Source organism: Vombatus ursinus, unplaced genomic scaffold, assembly GCF_900497805.2.
Source record: "Vombatus ursinus unplaced genomic scaffold, bare-nosed wombat genome assembly UNPS02014778.1, whole genome shotgun sequence".
Classification (NCBI taxonomy): Eukaryota; Metazoa; Chordata; class Mammalia; order Diprotodontia; family Vombatidae; genus Vombatus; species Vombatus ursinus.
Window position 1 is genome coordinate 47,703,620 of NW_020954556.1, and position 20,326 is coordinate 47,723,945.

The 20,326-nt window shown below is 42.3% G+C and overlaps 1 protein-coding gene across 1 annotated transcript in view; it reads right to left on the reverse strand.

The window, feature by feature from the left end:
- EPAS1 (endothelial PAS domain protein 1) overlaps positions 1 to 20,326 on the reverse strand; it is a 110,112-nt gene that overhangs the window by 36,234 nt on the left and 53,552 nt on the right. Inside the window, exons 2-3 of the mRNA XM_027864979.1 lie at positions 14,564 to 14,754; positions 19 to 170 (exon numbers count right to left, since the gene is read on the reverse strand). Of these exons, the coding sequence (XP_027720780.1) occupies positions 19 to 170; positions 14,564 to 14,754 (343 nt within the window). The remainder of the gene's footprint in view (positions 1 to 18; positions 171 to 14,563; positions 14,755 to 20,326) is intronic.

The window sequence follows — 20,326 nt, forward strand, 5'->3', positions numbered from 1 at the left end:
GGAGGAGGAGGTGCCAACCTGTGTGAGTCCCATGAACTTGTTGATGTTTTCTGACAGAAAGATCATGTCTCCATCTTGAGTCACCACGGCGATGAACCCTTCCAAGGCTTTCAGGTACAAGTTGTCCATCTGTTGGTCTGCTTCCACTTTGTTCTCATTCTCAGTACACACTGCAAGGAGAGGGCAGGAGAATAATGACTGGCATGAAAACGGGCCCCACTGATAGAATCTTGTGTTTCTACAAATGCATAGAGGTCGTCTCTAGATAGATATACCAATGTGTACATGCACACGTACATAGGAGAAGCAGAGTTAACAGGATGGATCAAAGGCTGGTCTTAGAGTTAGGAAGACTTGGGTTCTAGGTCCACCTCCTTAACATACTCTCCATAAGACCATAAGCAGGCTGTATCCCAGGACACTCCCCTAGAACTTTCCTACTAAGTTATAGATGGGTTCTACTGACATAAAGCAGGGAGTTCCTGCACCAAGAGTTCTCCACACTACTGAAACCTCAGATCCTTCATGAATTTTGTGCACATGGTTGACTATTCAAGTACACATATTTTATAGACATCATGTCTCAAAAGTCCTTTAAGTTTTAAGTTTTTAGATACTTTTTTAAAGTTTTAAGAGGCTTAAAACTGCACTAAGACTATTGAGACATGACTAATACGGGGTGGGGGGGGAGGAAAGGGGAGGTAAGTGACCTTTAAGGTCCCTTCCACCTCTAAATCTTATGCTTCTATAATATGTTAATAAGTAAATACTCTGGTTCAAAAAAAAAGGAGAAAACCTATTGAGACATCTTGTACATGTTATAACTAAAAGTAGACCAGTGGACTCCACTGATGATCAGCAAATAATTTATTCAGAAGAGTTTAGAAATGGAGTGTTTTGGTTAATCCAATATTCTTATTGATAGTTACTATATATTCTAAATATGGATCAAAATTTTTCAAGGAATAAAACATGTAACATTAGAATTGGGCTGAAGATAAAATCTTCCCCCTCCCCCTCATTCTGAAAGGTACTTTCTAGATCTTACAGGATGGTACAGTGAAAAATATATGGTATAAGTATAAGTAAAAGTAAAAGTATATGGTAAAGATGGTACAGTGAAAATCGTGAGGGATTTAAAGTCAGAGGACCTGAGTTCAAATCTTGCCTCTACTACATACCACCTGTGTGACCTTGTACAAGTCACTTAAATTCTCTGTGTGTCAGTTTCCTCATCTGTAAAACGAGGAAGTTGGAGTAGATGACTAAGGTTCCTTCTAGATCTAAACATATAATAGTATGATTTATTATGCTATGATCCTATAACACTATTATAAATATCAATTATTAATTTTTGGAGAATGGAAAGAAATCCTACTTTACAGCAAGAATCTCAGAGTTCTCTCCCAGGTATAGAGCGTCCCCTTGAAAAGCAAATAATCACATTGAATAAAAAAAGTGATCAGGAAGCTGAATCTTCTTTTAGACATTATTCCACCCTCACCCCATCATTTTTTGAGGCCTAATAGCCCTGACTGTTATCATAGTTGGAAATGAGGTTTGGGTTTGATTCCTCACCCTGAATTCTGCAGATAATGGCCTTCTTTGGAGAACCACCCCCAATATAAGGCATAAGGACTAGAAATATGATGTCATTAGTATGGGGAATCTCCCATATGAGGAAAAGCCCCTTTATTAATGCAGGTCAGCACCTTCTCTGTGACTCCTAGTGGCCTCTCTAAGACTCCGCAGAACAGCCTGGGCTAGATTAAAATGTGATTGGGAAATATTTAGTAAACTAAATGAAAACACAATAAAACATAGTTAATATGAACATGTGGTTTTCTAAGTCAATATGCACCAGGAGGGATCCTTCTGTACAGCTTAGTGGTTCCTATTTCTGACACCACCGGTCTACAGCACTGAGATGTTAAGTGATTTGCTCATGACGTTGTGACTTACATAGCCGGTATACGTCCCAGGTGAGACTCGAGCTCAGATCTTCTTGTCTACAAGGCTAACTCTTTATGTGCTATGCCACACTGCCTCCTGCCACTTCTCCCATCCACCCAACATAAACTCAATTCAAATTTGTGTTTTCAAATATGAGTATAACAACTTGGTCTCTCTTCTCCTTCTGTTGGGCTCCTTGGCTTGGGCAGCAGACCCTGCTTCCCACTCATTCAGTCATGTTTGACTCTTTGTGACCTCATGGACCAGACTGTCCATGGGGTTTTCTTGGATTAAAGCAGAGGTTAAGTGACTTGCCTAGGGTCACACAGCTACTAAGTGTCTAGGGCTGGATTTGACTTCTTGACTCCAGGCCCAGCACTCTATCCACTGAACCATCTAGCTGCCTCTGTTCCCCAAAGGTTCATCAATCATTGAATGGGGAACCCAAGCCCTGTGTTAGTCCTTGAGAAGCTCACAGTCTGGTTGGAGAAACAATACTCTCCTGCCTGAAACAATGAAAGATCATTTCAAGCTAGGATAGATGCCAGAGTCAGATCGTATGGCTCAGACTAAATGCTCTACCGGGGTGGGGAACCTGAGGCCTCAAGGCCACATGTGGCCTTCTAGGTCCTTGGGTGAGACCTATTGACTGAGTCCAAGTTTTTATTAAGGGGATTTGTTCTGTGAAGTTTGGATTCATTCATAGGGCTGCACTTGGGGACCTAAAAGGCCACATGTGGCCTTGAGGCCGAAGGTTCCTGACCCATGTCTAGGAATTCACACGATCATACATTTAGAGCTTGAAGAGTTAGAGAGGATCTAGTACAATTTTCTCATTTTACAGATGAGGAAACTGAGTCCCAGAATTGCCTGAGGTCGCACAAGTGGTAAGCAGCAGAAGGGAGAGAGCAGGGGTAGTTAGGAAAAGCTTCACTAGAGGATACAGGACCAGAGACAGGTCCTGGCAGAGATGAAGTGTCTAGACTGATGCTTAAAGGTAAATGGACAATTTTGAAGGTATTTGGTGGTAGCGTGCCTGATGGATCAGAGTGGGAAAAGGCGGTCTAGAAGTTAGAAAGGAAAACCTGTGAAAACACTGACGTACCAATTCCTTTGGACAGCCACTGGCCCAACAAGTGCCCTGTAGATATTTGCAGAATTTAAAGACTCTGCACTTGTCTCAGACAAAAAAATACTTGGTCATCCAGACCGTTGGCCATAACCCAAACCAAGCAGGGAAGGCAGGGCCCTGGCTAATCCAGCCTAATCTGTGTTTCAAACCACAAACTCTAATTTGCTTTCCCTCACCCCTCTCCACATTCATCCAGTGTTGGCCACAAAAAGACCTAGAGAAATTCAGGTATGCCTCATCTTAAGCAAACTCAATCTGGATTTACAAGGCAGTTAAATGAGGGAGTAATTTGTTACCCTATGAAAGTCTTTTTCTCTTTTAAGTAGAGACGACCCCTCCCTGAGGAGTATACTGCAGAATTTGATTTATAGGCAACTTTTTCAGGAATACATTTTTTGTATAAGTCAAGCCCAGCATAGGTTAGCCCAAGGTCAAGTTTATTAATTTCATCATTTTGGCTTCCTTCCCACTCACCAAATTTGGACTCAGGAACATATTTCTACCCCTTTGAAAGGAAACGGACCCCAATACAGAGGTTCCCTATAAAGGAATGTCTAAGGTGATGATGGTGCAGTGAATAGAACACTGGGTCTAGAATCAGGAAGCCTCATCTTCATGAGTTCAAATTCAGCTTCAGATGCTTCCTAGCTGTGTGACCCTGGGCAAGCCACTTAACCCTGTATGCCTCATTTTCCTCATCTGTCAAAATAAACTGGAGAAGGAAATGGCAAACCACTCCATTATCTTTGCCGAGAAAACCCCAAAATGGCGACAAAGAATCGGGCACAACTGAAACAACAATAAGAACCAGGTGCTGTTGGGTCCATTCCTTACATGCTGGGGTGGAACTTCTGGGTCAGGGAATCTGCAGGATTGCAAGCCACTGTCTTTGACAGACAAAACCCAGGCTAAGCAGGTCCTCAGTCTTCTCAGTTGCTTTATTACATACAATAGTTGCCCAGGCAGCTTTTCCTCTGCCTCAGCCTGACTAACTGGAGGGAGTGAATGGAGGGAATTTCTTTTCTGCTCTCCACCCTTTCCTGGCTGCTGGGAATAGGGGAGGTAGTGGGTCTCTGGGGGAAGAGGGCTCATTCCTGTGTCTGAATGGGATCCTGGTGAGAATGGGAGGTGTCTCCCTCGTCCTTGAGCCTTACCCCAGAGTAGAGCCCTGCCTTCTGCTAGAGAATTGGCCTGCTGAGCTGATAAGTTAATCTGCTGATACACTAATGGGTACAGCTAATAGGCTAATGCAAAATATGGGGTGCAAAGAGCACTGGAAGGAGCCTCAGAAGGCCTGAGTTCAAGTAATGGCTGGAGTACTTGGTTGCACCATTGCACTGGGCAAGTCGCTCATTCTTGATAAGGCTCAGATTCCTCATTTGCAAAACAAAGTGAAAAATGCTTCTGCCTTCCTTGCAGGCTTCTTGTGGGGAAAGAATTTTGTAAATGATAATGTGCAATAAAATGTTAGACATTATTACCACCCTAATCAGGAAACATAGCTGCAGTTTTATAGGAGTTTTTCTGGAGACATAGTGCCTTGAGTCAAGGTCATGACCTGCAAATGGAGGCTATTTCAGGCCCTGGAGCTGCCCATGAGGGAGATATTGAAAGGAAGGAGTCTTTTAGCAATCCTTCTTACACTTACACACACACACGCGCGCACACACACACACACACACACACACACACACACACACACACACACACACCCCATATTATAATGGCGGGGAGGTCACTGAAAATCACCATGGCCTTTGCCCTGGAACCTAGGAGCAATGAGCCTGGGTTGAGTCCTATGCTTATGTCTTGGTATTCAGGGCCACCTGCTTCTCTCTCCATGGCCTTTCCTCAGAACATTCTCAGGTCACTTTCCATGAGTTAAGAGTACAGACTAGAAGCTATAGAGTCAAAGGACCCAGGTTCAAATACTCATTCTACTATTTGCTATTTGTGTGGCTCTGGCAAGTAATTTTACCTCCTTGGGCCTGTATTCTCATCTAGAAAGAGGGGAAGAGATTAGATCAAGGGTTCTGAATGAAGGGCCTATGAACTTTTTTCTTTAATATGTGGTAACTATTTCAGTATAATTGCTTTCCTTTGTAAACCTATATATTTTATTTTATGCATTTAAAAACATTACTCTGAGAAGTCCATAGGCTTCACCAGATTGTTGCCAAAAGGTACATCACACACACAAAAAGGTTAGGAACCCTGGGCTAGATAATCTATAAGATCTTCTAGCTTCAAATCTTATCACCTTGTGAAGTCAAGGCCTACTCCCAACCCCCTCATCATCCTGCAATGAGGAAAAGTGAGGCTACCCTTTCAGTAGGTACCACATGACTGAATGCCTCAGCATACACAGGCACATACTGTTCATTGTTTTCTATGTCAATGTTTTGTTTTCCCCCAAAGATTATAAACTCTTGGAGGGAACAGACCTCTTCTGTACTGCCACGGCATCTAATAATGTAGAGTTGGCTGAGCACACAGTAGGTATTAAAATACTTTCGTGCAATCAGTAAGTATTGACTCATCTCCATGCTCCTAGTAGTAGACTGCTGGGGGAGTTAACTAATCCACAAATCAACAAGCATTAATTAAGCACCTACTACATCTCCAGTATTATGCCAGCCCTTGTGCAGAATACAGAAAACAACACAAAACAGATTCTTTTCAAGGGTTTCACAGTCTAACAAAAGAAGATAGGAAACACAGACACAAAAGGTGAAATCCCCAACAAGAGGTTTGAGGAATGAGACCAAGATGACGGAATCAGAGCCCCTGGACCCCATCTCCAGGGCCATGACTATAGCCGTCTGTATAACCTTGCACAGCTGACTTACCTTCTCTGAGTTTTAAGCTCTTCCTCTGGAAAACGGAACCAATAATCCCACCACCCAGGGTTGTTACATGGATCAAAGGATGCGTTCAGTAATTTATAACCACGAAGCACTATATTAATTGTCAGCTCTAATTACTGCTTGGCACGGTGGGTGAGCACATAACAGAAGCTCAGTAAATATTTGGTGACTAGTTAACTTATCTTTGGTTCCAACTCATTTCTCCCCCCTGTCATCACTTTGGGTGTAAGCCCAAAGGAAGCTGGTTAATCACTGGCACAGGAGCTGGGCTGTCTGGGGAAGGCTCCCCACAAGGTCTAAAACAATATTCTTTAATGCTAAAAATAGCCAGGGAAGCAGGCTTTGATGGCTCCCCACTGCCAGGATGTGCACTGGCCTTGAGTTTGGGGGCACCTTTTCCAGAGTGCTGGCTGGTTTCCTTCAGACGGTGCAGCCCCATGAATAGGGTGCCCTCATGTAGGCCCAGGAGCCCAAGAGTACCAGGGGTTTGCCAGCCATAGCCAGGGTAAGCAAAAGCAATGGAGCCCTGGTTTGGATTTTCTAAGGTTGTGACAAGCTTCTCCAAGAGGATAGATCTTTACCATAACTGAAAAATTTCCCTCATAGGAATTTTCAAAACCAATTTTTGACCAGTCTTAGAAAATTCTACTTCTGCCCCCCAAAATCTTACAGCTAAAACAAGAATAGCTTTTGTGATTTGCAGAATACATTAAAGACACTGTCAGTTCTTCTTTACCTATTTGGGGATGGAGTTAAGGTGGGGGTAATGGAACGGGGGAGGGGATAGTACCCACCAGGTGGCTTATCTTTTAAATGTTTTACAATTGCCTTGAGCCTACCACTTATACTACCTTCTGTGTTGGCCACTAACCAGTATGTGCTCAGGTGAGATAAACCATGGTATATTAAGCTTGAACCAAAGAAAATTTAAGAACCTAAGCTACGGATGGGAAAAATATCCTACTATGCATTTCAAAGACAAATTCGCATATTTTAAAAATTATCTGCTACTTTATATTATCTACATCTCTAAACCCAGCATTTGCTAGTGGTGAGACCAAGGGCAAATTACTTTTCCATCAGTGAGTTGCCTCAGTTTCCAACTCTGCAAAAATAGGAATACTAATATTTGTACTATTTATTCTTTAAGATTGTTTAAGAGTTCTACATAAATGTGAGATATTGTTATTATTACTAATAATAGAAGTACACGTAGTTGATAGAGAGCTGGCTTCCAAGCCAGGAAGGTCTGGGCTTAAGTCTCATCTCTGACACATAATGGCTGGGAGATTCTAGGCAAGGTCCTTTACCTCTTAGTGCTTGAGGCAACTCTGAGACCATAAGCTGCAGAGATGGTGTGGGTCTGTATCGTAGAAGGGGTTTCCTCATATGAAACTTTCCTCCATCACTAAAATCACAGGTCTAATACTAATCCTTATCCATATATTATAAATAGCTATTTCAATTAGAATGGATAATTTTATATAGATGATTTTATATAAATTTTATATTTTATTAGTTAATACTATAAGAGGCAGCATAATAAAACAGAAACAGAAATTGATTTGTAACAAGAAGACATTAATTGGTACCTATGTGACCTCACTTGGACAAGTGGACAATTTTCTAGGCTTCATTTTCCTTATGTGTAAAATGATAGCATTAGACTAGATCAGTTGCCCTTAACCTGAATTCCATGAACCTGGGCAAATCTGACACTTCTTTTCCTCTTCTCTAAAATGAAGGGGAGTAACCAAATGATATCCAATGTCCTCTCCAGCTCTAATTTTTACAAAACTATGCTACCTCAGGTCACTCTGAATTTTAAAATCTGAATTCTGTTGACTCCATATAAAGTATGAATACTTCTGGGAGAATGGCACATGAACTACACAGAGAGACTTAGCAGCCGCTAATATTTGAACATGAATGACTTCGGCTACTTCTTGGGACAGGTAGCCAACAGAGCTTAGCGGTTTTGACTTGGGGTTAGCAGTATAGAAAGGGAGGAGGAGTATCTCACACGATACTTCTCTTCTATCCCTCCTAGCAATTAGAAAGGGGAAGGAGAATGATGGTATCAGAGATGGAGAGCAAGGGGATTGTTGGAGGGACGGGCATCAAAAGAAGACAAACTTTGCTGCTTCACAATTTTGCCATGGGCTGGCTCTTCAGTTAAACCTACTGGGGGCAGGGGTGGAGGGAGGGAGGAACATGGGCATAATGAAATCTTGAGAGCATTTGTCCCCCTATTTTACCATCTTTCCTCTAGTGTGTGCTAGAAAGCCTAAAAATGAGGATTTTTTTCATTAAGCCAGGTAGCATCCCTATGTAAATTTCCGGGAAACAACAATCCATCTGAGCATCCTTTTCAGAGAATAAAACACACTTTCAAAAACATGTCTTCAAATGCCTCTCTGGTTTTAAATGAGGTTGAAAAAAAGGCAGTTTAATGTTCTTGTTTAAGGGTTTGGGAAGCTGCTGACTTATTTTCTACTAAAACCAAAGTTTGCATTTTTGATTCAATTCCATTGCAAATAACGGTACCCAGTAGGCAGCACTCTTCTACTGAGATGATAACCTACCAGGCCGATGTTTGCTGAACACCTCCCACAAAAAAACTTGAGGGCAATCCAGTGACCGACCATTCTACTGGTGTTCCCTCCAGTTAAGAGGGTGTTCTGTTCCCTGCTCCACATGGAAGCAAATATTATAAAGCTATTGTTTGAGTTGGCTTCCTGTGATACTAATCTCAGTCAGAGGGAAGGTCTCGACCCACAGCCTGGATTTCTAAACGTTACAGGTTTCCTCTCCAACATTCCCACCCAGAATTGCCTACTGAGAAAATCAAAGGGAAATGTGTCTGTGAGTGAGAACCAAGTCTTTCTAAAGCAAGCCTTGGTATTTTGTACACTTTTCACCTCTGAGCTGTACAACCAGCTATTTCCTATTATGAAATGAGCCTGAATGGGGTAATTGCTCTGGGTGCAAGGAAAGAACTCTCAAACAATGGACCCCCAGTTTGTTTGCCTTTGCAAAAGCCCAGGAGTGCTTGCTACAGTTTAAGAGATGTTGCTGAAACAACAGCCCTCAAAAAAACATGAAGCTGTTGGTTTGATTTTTCATTTGTTTGTTTGTTTTTGCATTTGGTTTCCTTTTCCAATGTTCTTTCAACAGATTCTGTGCTTAAAATAGGATCACAAGTAGTTGTAAGAGAACATGAATAAATTAATTAAAAAAAACATATATACTCCAAAAGAAAATGTCCCCAAAGAAGGAAAGAAAATTACCTTTTTGCTAACACATTCTTCCTGAAACAATTTCTATGAGATGCCTAACTCAGGGACGCAGGGGCGCGGGGAGTCCAAAAAGTAGTAGCAAGAAAGAACACTTAGGCCGTCAGAAAAAGAACACTGGAAGTGGGGTCATAAGACTGCAATTCAAGTCTTGGCCCCTTTCACTTTTTGGCATCTGACACTCAATTTTATTATCTATAAAATGGGAATGATTACTGCTTTCTCATAAGGTGAACATGAACCACACAGAATGACTTAGCAGCCACTAATATTTGAGCATGAATGGCTTCAGCCACTTTTTGGGGTGGGTAGCTGACAGAGCTCAACAGTTTTGACTCGAGGTTAGTAATACAGAAAGGGGGTAGGAGGAGTATCTTATACAATATTTCTGAGCATTGGAAAAGCCCAGGATCAGAGCCCATGTATATGAAGTGCTTTAGATTTTCAAGTGCTGTATTTTTTTTAAATGGTGAGTTATCACTATTATTGGTTTTCCAATGAGGTTCTGCTCTTGTACCTCTCTCAGTGTGGAAGTGAGCCTTGGTTTGGGAATGCTATGTTGGGGAAGCCCAAAGTCTGCTAAGGTCTTCCCCAGCTGGAAAGCCTTTGAGTACAGGCCAGGAACAGATTATATGTCTGTCAGTAGAAAACCAGCTCTTGGAGTCCAGAGAGGCTCATTGCCAGAGGCTTATCAACCAGGTAATTTCCTCCCCCACCCCCAAACCCATCCCACCTCAGCAACTCAGGGAACTCCATCTATTAAATGACTGCAATCTGCAGGAGGGTGTGTTCACACCAAGGAAATCACAGATCCTTGAAGCAAAGGCTTTGGACCCAGGAGACAGAAAATAAATAGATAAGTGAATGAACTAACAAACCAGCCGAGCAGGCCCTGCTCTTCCCTTTCCTTTTCTTGGTGTTTGCTGTGCCTTTATAAGGGCATCTCCTCAAGGTCACCAAAAGCAGATCACCAAGGGTAGAAACTTTTTATACTTTTCCCTTGTTTCAGCCCCCTAGCAGCTCTGCAGAACAACAGGACAGAGTGATTACCACGAATGTTCCAAGGTTGGCCCTCTAGCCCCATGGCCCAAGCTCAGTCCATTGGTATTCAACATTGGCTACATCTTGGGAACAGGCGTGGAGAGTGAAGTCATCCTGGGGAGGCCCTTCTAGTATAATTTCCTCCCTGGGATACAAGGTCTAGGTGGCATCACACTAGGATGTAGTATGATAATGTACTACAACATAATGTACAACAACTGTACGAGAGAGACAGTAAGGCACAGCCAAAAAGAGAGCTGGTCTCAGAGCCTGGAAGAACTGGGTTCCAATCCTAACTGGCGCCTAAAGGCTATGTGATTGTGACAACAACAACATGACCCTGGGCAAATCAGTTTACCACTTAGCCTGGCACATTAAGTAGGTACTTAATAAATATCAATATCAACTACTGGTGTGGAAAGGAGTGTATGATTGTAAGTTGCAGAGAAGGTGTAGACCTGTATTGTAGAGGGAGTTCCTACATCAATGAAAACACAGGTCATCTCTATCACTATGATATCCTACTTTGGATCACCGAACTTCTCTCTTCGTTCATAGCAGCCTGGGGCTGGAGGGAAGCCACAGGGAGTTGAGCAAGGATGATGGACCAGATTGGGAATCCCCTTTCCACAAATCCAAAACAGTATCTTCAAAATCAGGCATGATCATGCACAGAAAGTTTCCAAATTCTGGAATCTATTTCTTTCAACAACATGTTGCCAATTAATGGTGAGGCAAAAAGAGCTATCTGTGTGAATTAACAGAAATTAAATTAGGGCATTGAGAGAAAAGCTGTTGGAAAACCAAGTATTTTAGGGCCCTTGTGGTGTAGCAGAAGGTGCAGTAGACTGGTGTCTGAATTTGTCCTGATAGCCTTTGGTTTCTATTGATTCACACAAATGTTCTCAACATTAGATGCCAAAAGGATATTAGGAGAAATGGCAAAAACGAAAAACAAAAAGAATGCTTCTTAAGCAATCATTGACATTAAGCCAAATCTTAAAGTTATAGCTAAAAGATAAAATTCATAAAGCATTTGAAGTCAACACAACTGCTTTAATTTTATTTAACTTAATCCAACTTAATAAGTTTGAGAATTTTCTGAAACATGATTTGGTTCAGATTTTAGAGTTGGAAGGGCCCTTAAGCACTCATCTAGGTACAACCCTCTCATTTTACAGATGAGGAAACTGAGGCCTATAGAGGTTAAATGACGTGCCTAGAATATGTGAGTGAGAGAGCCAGAATTTGAATCCAGGTCCTTTGACTCCAAATCCAGAGCTCTTTGCAACGCCTCACTTTGCAGAGGTCAGTGTCTGCTCTGTCTACCTGGCAGACAGCCCTGCCTCTGCTAGGGATTTATCTGCCCTCCTTTGGAACAGTAGCAGGCGAGATATGATAAGCATTTATGCTTATAAGCTGTAACGTTTCCCTGATGTTCCCAGCATTACTTTCTCAGCATGAACAACCCTCTCATAACATTTGTCCATATCTAGCTTGAACTTTTGCTTCAAACCATTGTTCCTAGCTTTCCTATATCCCGGGGTGGCGAATAATCATTTCTTTTGCATTGTTACTTTGAAGGTATTTATAGAATGTGGTCTTGCCCTTGGCCCCTCCTTGAGGATTTTCTCTTCCTCTAGAATATACACATTTAGCTTACTTCTTCCCCCTGCACAATTCATACTCCCTGTCCCCGGATCAATCAGGTTGCCCTTCTCTGTATTTTTCTTTCAGGTTTTTTTTTCACCCTCTATATCCTTCCTGTGCTTGAGGGACAGGAATAGCACATACCATTTCAGCATCTCTCTCTTTTTTTAAATTAGATTTTCCTCTATTCAGGATTTCTCTCCTAGAATAGTACAATTCACAATGGGATGGGATTGATAACTGGATTCCAAGGCAGTCTGGTTTCCCACTTGAATGGTAGGAAAATAGAAGGATTTACAGAATTACTCCTCTCCATGTCAGTTCCCTGCCCCCAAATCTCTTTACTGTTCAATCTTTGAACCAAAATTTCAGGGAAGACAGGGCATTTTCAGTTCTAATGCTGATCAGAAAAGAAGAGGAGAAGGGAGAAGAGGAGAGAAAAGAAAAGAGAAGAGGAGAGGGGAGGAGAGGGGAGGGGAGGACAGGGGAGGACAGAGGAGGGGAGTAGAGAAGAGGGGAGGAGAGAGGAGGGGAAGGAAGGAGAGGAGAGAGAAGGGGAGAAGAGAGGAAGGAGGGGGAGGAGAGGGGAGGACAGAGGAGGGGAGGGAACAAGAAAGGGAGTACAGCCCAGCCTATGTGAGGGGAGGCATCAGAAGACAGACAATCATTGGTGATTTCTAATTTAGCCTCTTCCCATTGGGGAAGTGACCATAGGTCACTTTGTTTTCATACCTCTCTTCTGCTTTTGTATTTGTGTCTTATCCCTCTACTAGACTGCAAGCTTCATAAGGGCAAGCTTCCTTCTTAGTGGTCCAGAGGAGCTCGGTGTCCCAGACCAGAGAGACCCCCTAGGTCTTGTTTTCAGCATACTGTCTTCTGTGACCTGACTCAGAATTTCTCTTGGGCCTTGTGGGAAAGGCATAAAAAACGGTACACCCTTTCCTACTTTATAGTCCTGGAATTGTTTCTTTTTGGGGAGGTAAAACTCTTAAATGTCTCTCTCTGTCCGCACTTCCACCCCTACCATCAAACCTAATTAGATATTCCCTTACTATTGTTAATTAAATCTTAAATTTTAATCCATGATGGATCATATGATAGTGCTTAACTCCATTAACTCCAGCATTAAGGTCATTCCTTAATTAACTCCAGCATTAAGGTCATTTTTTTAAATCCCATAAACTGACTGGCATATGACATGTGTGATTTTTTACAGATAAGAATAGCAGGCATTTATATAACTATGTGTTAAATGCTACATAAATATTATCTCACTGGATCCTCACAACAACCCTGGAAGGTAGATGCTATTATTACCTCCCTTTTTCAGATGAAGAAACTGAGGAAAACAGAGATTAAGAGACTTGCCCAGGGTCACACAACCAATAAGTGTCTGAGGCTGCATCTGAATTCAGGTCTTCCAAACTTTAGGTCCAGTGCTCTATCCACTGTGTCACCTAGCTGCCTACTTATTCAAGCTGTTTGAAATTAATGTTGTATAAAAAACCTACGTTCACCACTGCCTCCCTCAGGCTGTACAAGTTGGTTCCTAGCTGTTTCTGGTTGGTATGTTCTCAGATATTATCTGCATTATAAAAATCCCAGAATTTGGGGATCTTGGGAGCTGAGGATGACTACTTGAGTGTGGTGGTATTTCCTTTCCTTAGCTCAAAGACTTCAGGTGTACTGCAGACCAAAACAACCTTATTTTCTAAACTTTGTGTCTAGCACAATGCTTTGCACCCAGTAGGTGCTCAATCAATGTTTACTGGATGAGTCTTATACTCTATGGTTATACTGCTATACTTTAGGGGGAAATGGGCAAAGGTAAATAACCTAGTCTGAGACCAATTATCAAAGCTACTAAAGGTTCAGAAAATAAACTCAAATCACCCTTTCTCTAAGCTTTTAAAAAGTGTATAGATAGTAGAAGAGAAGAGATAAAAAGGTAAATATAAATGGAGGAGGAGAGGTCAAGGAGGGAGGGAAGAAGAGAGGGAGAGAGGCAGGGAGGGTGAGAGAAGAAGAGAGGGAGGAGGGGGGAGGGAGAGAGAGAAAGAGAAAAAGAAGAAGGAGAAGGAGAAGAAGGGAGGGAGAGAGGGTAAAGGGAGAAGGAGAGAGGAAGAGGGAGGGGGAGAGAGAGGGGAGAGAGGAAGAGGGAGAGAGGAAGAGAATGAGAATTTCTATAATGGTTTAAAGTTTACAAAGTTCTTTTTCCATGACAAATATCTGAGGTAGGTAGGGTACGTATCATTACACAGTTTTACAAATGAAGAAACTGAAGCTCAGATTAGTTAAGGAAACTACCCTCAGTTGTATGACTAGAAAATATTAGCATCAGAATCCAAGCCCAATCACTCGACATTAAAACCAGTTCTTTCCACTACATGGTGCTGGCTCTCTAGCAATATCTAACACAAAAGCATGAGTCACTAATGATGAAATTTCAGGCCAGAAAGGTAGGTATTCTCCATCTGGCAGACTTTTCAGGAATCCTTTAAAATCATACACCAGAGGGGTCCGCTCGTGGGGGAGGCTGGTCTTTCTGAGGGAGGAGGAGAGGTTTTTAGTACCTCTGGTTGGAGGTGGGGGATTTGTTGACCCTGGCTGGCCCATTCTCTCACCTGAAGACAGGAGTTTGTGTGTCCGGAGGAAGCTAATGGCCAGCCGCATGATGGAAGCCTTGTCCAGCTGGGAGCTGATGTTGTGAGGCAGGGGGAGCTCATGGGCAAGTTCGTAGAAAACCTCTGTTTCCTTGCTCCTTCTGCACCGGGCAGCATCTCTCGACTTCTCCTTTCTCCTCTCTGAACTACTCCTGTACAAGAGAATGAGAAAGAGGACTTGAAGTATTTCTGCAAACACCCTTTTTCATCGTGTCAAGTCCCTGCTATGAAAGAATCACAGGATAGCTGAATTGGAAGGACCCACAGAGGTCATCCGGTCTAATCAATCAATAATCAATCAATCAATACACATTTATTAAGCATTTGCTATGTGCCAGGCACTGTGCTAAGCACTAAGGATACAAAAAGAGGCAAAAGACAGTCCTTGTCCTCAAGGAGCTTACAATCTAATGGGGTAGACAACATGCAAACAAATATATACAAAGTGAGCTATAGACAGGAGAAATAGGAAATAAGTAACAGAGGTAAAGGCACTGGAATTAAGAGGGGTTGGGAAGGATTTCTGTACAAGGCGGGATTTTAGTTGGGACTTAAAGGAAGCCAGGGAGGTCAGTGGTCAGAGTGTGGAGCAGGGAGAACATTCCAGGCACAGAGTACGGCCAGACAGAATGCCCTGAGCAGAGAGATGGAGCGTCTTGTTCATGGGACAGCCAGGAGGCCAGTGTCACTAGAAGAAAGAGCTGAGGAGTAAGGTGTAAGAAGACCGGAAAAGTAGGAGCTAGGTTAGGAAGGGCTTTGAATGCCTGAACAAAAGTGGCGATCCCATCTTTAATGATAACGACAACAATAATAATCATAGCTAGCATTTATATAGGGCTTTAAGAGTTGAGAAGCACTTTACATGTTATCTCATTTGATTCTCCAAATTAATATCTAGAATAATTGTACTATTGATAATATGATAATAATATGAAACTAACATGATTATCACCCCCATTTTATAGATGAGGAAGCTGAGGCTGAGAAAGCATAAGTGACTTATCCAGGGTCACACAGCTAGTAAGTGTCTGAAACTGTATTTGAACTCATCTTCCTGATTCCAGGTCCAGAGCTCTACTAATTTTGACACTTAGATGCCTAGAGAAATTAAGTGACTTGCCCCAGGTCATATAGACAGTAAGTGGAAGAATGGAGATTTGAACCCAGAACAGGATCACTAGACAATTAACCTTTTGACCAAAGCACCTACTTAGAATGGCTTGGAGGGGTGGCAATTTTGATATTTCAAAAGATCAATGATTTCATCTAAGCAGACAAATTTAAGATTTTTTCAGTCCCCTCAACATAAAAAAATCTCTTTGGGAAACGTTCTCCAGTCTCCTGAGCAGGAGACAGAAGAGGTCTATTCTGTTCTTTAGCAGCATGGCAGACATTCTCAGCCCTGGTATCTTGGCTAGTTTTGCTGCTCGGGAAGGCTGGCTCTCCTAATTTTCCCTGCAGGTTGGTTAGTCACCCAAACTAAGCGTACAGTCATACCAGAGAAATAATTTTCTAGCATCTAGCCAGACCAAACCTTGGTGGATATGGCCAGGCCTCAGCATAATTATGAAATGGGGGATGGTTTGCTGGTGTGCTCTCAGCCTCCGCTTTCTGTTCCTCCTGCCTTCTGTTCCCCACATTGCCTCTTCTCACTTCCATTTCATACGTCCGCTTACCACTTTTGCCCTTTTTCCCTCTCAGGAGAACTCTGGGATCATCACCATGATTTTCTTCCCCTTTCTGTTATCCCCTATTAAAGGAATTTCAGGTTTTGGAGGCTGTGTGCACAGTGGCAAAAGCACAAAAGTTTCAAAGGGTTTGAATTCAAATCCTCAATCTTTGACTTACAAGCTGTGTGGCATTAGGGAAGTCGCTTAAGCTCGTTGGCCCTCAGTTATCTCATCTATAAAATGAGAGGGCTGGACTGGATAAACACAAGGTGAATCAGCCACACCTAATCATGCCTAACTCCTCCTCCCAGTACAGACACTCAGCTCCACCTTTCATCTTCCCTAAAACCAGGCCACTATGCCATCTCCAAAGCATAGATCTGCATACCCACTTTCCAATGCTTGGCACACTGCTTGGCACAGAGTAATTGCTCAGTAAATATTTTTCCTTCCTTCCTTCCTTTTTTCCTTCTTTTTTCTTTTTCTTCCTTCCTTTCTCTTTCTTTTTCTTCCATCTACGAGTGAGATGTTTAGTAGGAGGGAAGGATCTCGCTATGTTCCTCCCACCCACCCACACAAAATCACACCAGTAAAGTGACTATCTACTCTACCTATGGGTAAAGCTAGTACTGATGATTTTTTAAAACTGATCTGTGATTTCACTGTTACAGGGCATTACAAATGGGATAACTTCTCCCACTAACATATCAGCATCTGCTCTGTGCCTGCTAGAGTTGTCTGGGGCTTCTAGAGTTGAGGGGATACCTTCAGGGTCATGCAGCCGTATGTGTCAGAGACAAGACTGGAACTCAGGTGTTCCTGCCTCTTCCTTAAATAGCTGCCTCTTAGTCCCTTTCTAAGAAATCAAACCAGACTCCCTTTGGGTCAAGGGAGGGAGAAAGGAAATGAGCACCTACTAAGTGCTAAGCACTATGCTAAGTGATTTACACATACTATTTCATTTGATCCTCACAACAACCCTGTGATGACTCCATATTACAGATGAGAAAACTGAGGCAAAGTGAGTGACTTGCCCAGGGTCACAGAGCTAGCTAGTCTCTAAGGATTAGAACTGTGGTCTTCCTGACTGCACGCCCAGCGTTCTATCCACTCCACCACCTAGACTGAACTATTTTTTTTTAAATCACTGAGCTCCATTCTCAGCACCAACGGTAGGACCCCAATCCCAAATATTATAGAGACAAAAGCCATCTAAATAGGGTCATGAATCAGCTTCCTGGAGAACTACTGGACAGCAGGAAATAGTCCAATGGCAAGTCAAGTAGACAAGCATTTATTAAGCACCTACCATGTGGCAGGCATCATGCTAAGCCCTAGTGAACTCCAGTGGAGTGTTGTGCTATTATGGTATTTACAAGGGAAGTCTTCCACTGACTTCCCACTGCTCCCCAGGAAAGCAAGCTAATTGGGAGGGCACTGAGCTTGTCATAAGGAACACAAGACAAGTGAAAACAAGTGGGGGATGGGGTTAGGAGGGAGAAAGTTCAGCTATAAAGGAGAAGTAGCCCCACTCTTCCAGGGGTAACACAGCTAAGAGTAAATGGGAGAAAGGGATTTTTCCAAAATAGCCAAACATCAAACAAATATGATCACCAACTCCTCTCAGAAGAGACATGGAATATAACAACCAGCCTTTCAGCCCACTCCTCCATAGTACTTGGGATTGCCCCGAATACAAACAGTATATGATCAGCTTGACCAGTTTTTCCATGGTCACTGCCCTGATGGGGACTTGTAATCACATTGGAGAGAAAAGATATATAAATATGGGAACTCCAGTGTGGAACCTCCCTTCATCAAGGCAGGCTGAGACTTAGGGATTGATTGGCCCAGAATTCCACAGCTAGTACCTGGGAAGGCAGGATTTAAACCTGGGTCTTCTTGACTCCAAGCCCAGCACTCTACCACCATGTACTGTTGCCAGCCATACCAGGTAGTAAATGATTAAATATCAAGAGAAGTACAGGTAGTAAAAGCAATGGAAGCTATAAGAAGAGTGAAGTGAATTAGAAGGGAGAGGACTGGAATGGTCAGGGAAGGCAAGACGTAAGTCGCAGAGAATGAATGAATAAGCAGGATGGTTTCAGAAAAACCTGGGAAGGGGCAGCTAGGTGGCACAGTGTATAGAGCACCAGCCCTGGAGTCAGGAGGGCCTGAGTTCAAATCTGGCCTCAGACCCATGATACTCACTAGCTGTGTTACCCTGGGTAAGTCACTTAACCCCAATTGCCTTGCAAAAGAAAGAAAAGAAAAAGAAAAACCTAGGAAGACTTATATGAACTGATGAGAATTGAGCAGAAGCAAGAGAACATTATACATAGTAACAGCAATACTGTACAATGATCAATGGTGGATGATTTAGCTATTCTGATCAAGACAATGATGCAAGACAATTCCAAAGGACCCACAAAGAAAAATGCTATCCATTTCCAGGGAGAGAACTGATGAACTCCAAATGCAGATTGAAGCATACTTTTTTACTTTCCTCCTTTTTCTTGTTTTGTGTGTATGTGCATTTTCTTTTGCAACATGGCTAATATGGAAATATACTATGCATGACTTCACATGTATAATTGACATCATATTGCATACCTTCCCAATGGGTAGGGGAGGGGCAGGAGAGAGGGAACATTTTTGGAACTCAAAAAAATGTTTAAAAGGAATGCTAAAATTTTTTTTACACATAATTAGGAAATATTTAATGAAATAAATAAAAATATATTTTTAAAAAGAATTAATGGGTAGAAAGAGAACAAAGTGTAGGAAGGAGGAGGAGTAAAGCCCATTTATTTTTTTGGCCTCACGGTGAGAAGTGAAGTCTACATGTTCCTTAGGTGACCTTATCCCTTTCTTTACTGTGGAAAAGGAGAATGGACTAATTGCAGAATGAATTCAAAGTAAAAAATGGGAGAAGGAAGAGAAACCATCTGCAAACAAACCTCAGAAGGCATTATTGGTAAGAATTAGACCTCACCCAGACCTCAGTTCAAGCCTTCCCTTCATAACATTTACTAAACCTGTGACCTTGGGCAAGTCACATAATCTCCTTGAGCCTCAATTTCCTCATCTGTAAATTGAAGACAATAATACTTGCACTACCTACCTCACAGGAGTATTTCTAGGAAAGCACTTTGGGAAATTGTACAGTACTATAGAAATTCAAGAGGAAAAATAGCATGGTAAATACAACCAGTCTCAGACACAGGAAGGCCTGGATTCAGTTCTTCTGACTCATACTAGCTGTTTGATCCTGGGCAAGTCATTTAAACTCTCTCTGTGCCCCAGGCAAAAGGTGCTGGGCTACACTGATATTCAATCAGTGAACAAGAGTTTATAAAACACTTGCTCTATGCCAGATGCTACAGATGTAAAAAAAGACAAAAACAGGGTCCCTGCCCTCAAGGAGCTCACAGTCTAATGATGGAGGCAACATGCAAGCCATTATGCACATACAATATTTATACAGTAGAAACTGGAAGTAATCTCAGGGGAAGGAGAATGAGAAAGGCCTCTTGCAGAAGACAGAGATACATATGAAAACACAGGTCCTCTCCAATAATGATAACAATAAAAATAATGATAATAATAAAGAGATGTGAACTATGGCGATAAAGATGGCGGTAATGGTTATCATTGTTCATAGGGTAAGTCTTAGTTTTACAATGCTCACAGTGCCTAGTGGCTTCTTCTTCTTGCTGCCCCTGGCCATGCAATGAAGATATTTATGAAGTCTCCTTCCTTTGAAAAAAGAGAAGTCCCTCAAAAGTTCAAATAGCAGTCCAGGGTGAACTTGCTTAATGAGGCAAGCTCTCAAGAACCCATAAAAACCAATGTTAGAGGGGGCCACCAAGGCAATAATTTACATTTGTCACAGTACTTTCCCACCCATTATCTGATTGCGTCTTCTCTCTGTTCTGAAAGGTTGGCAAAATAGGTAGCTCCATCTCCATTTTATAACTGAGGAAACTGAAGACCAAATCAAGTAAAGGATGGGCACAGAGTCACATATCAAAATGGCAGACCGTGGCCCCGA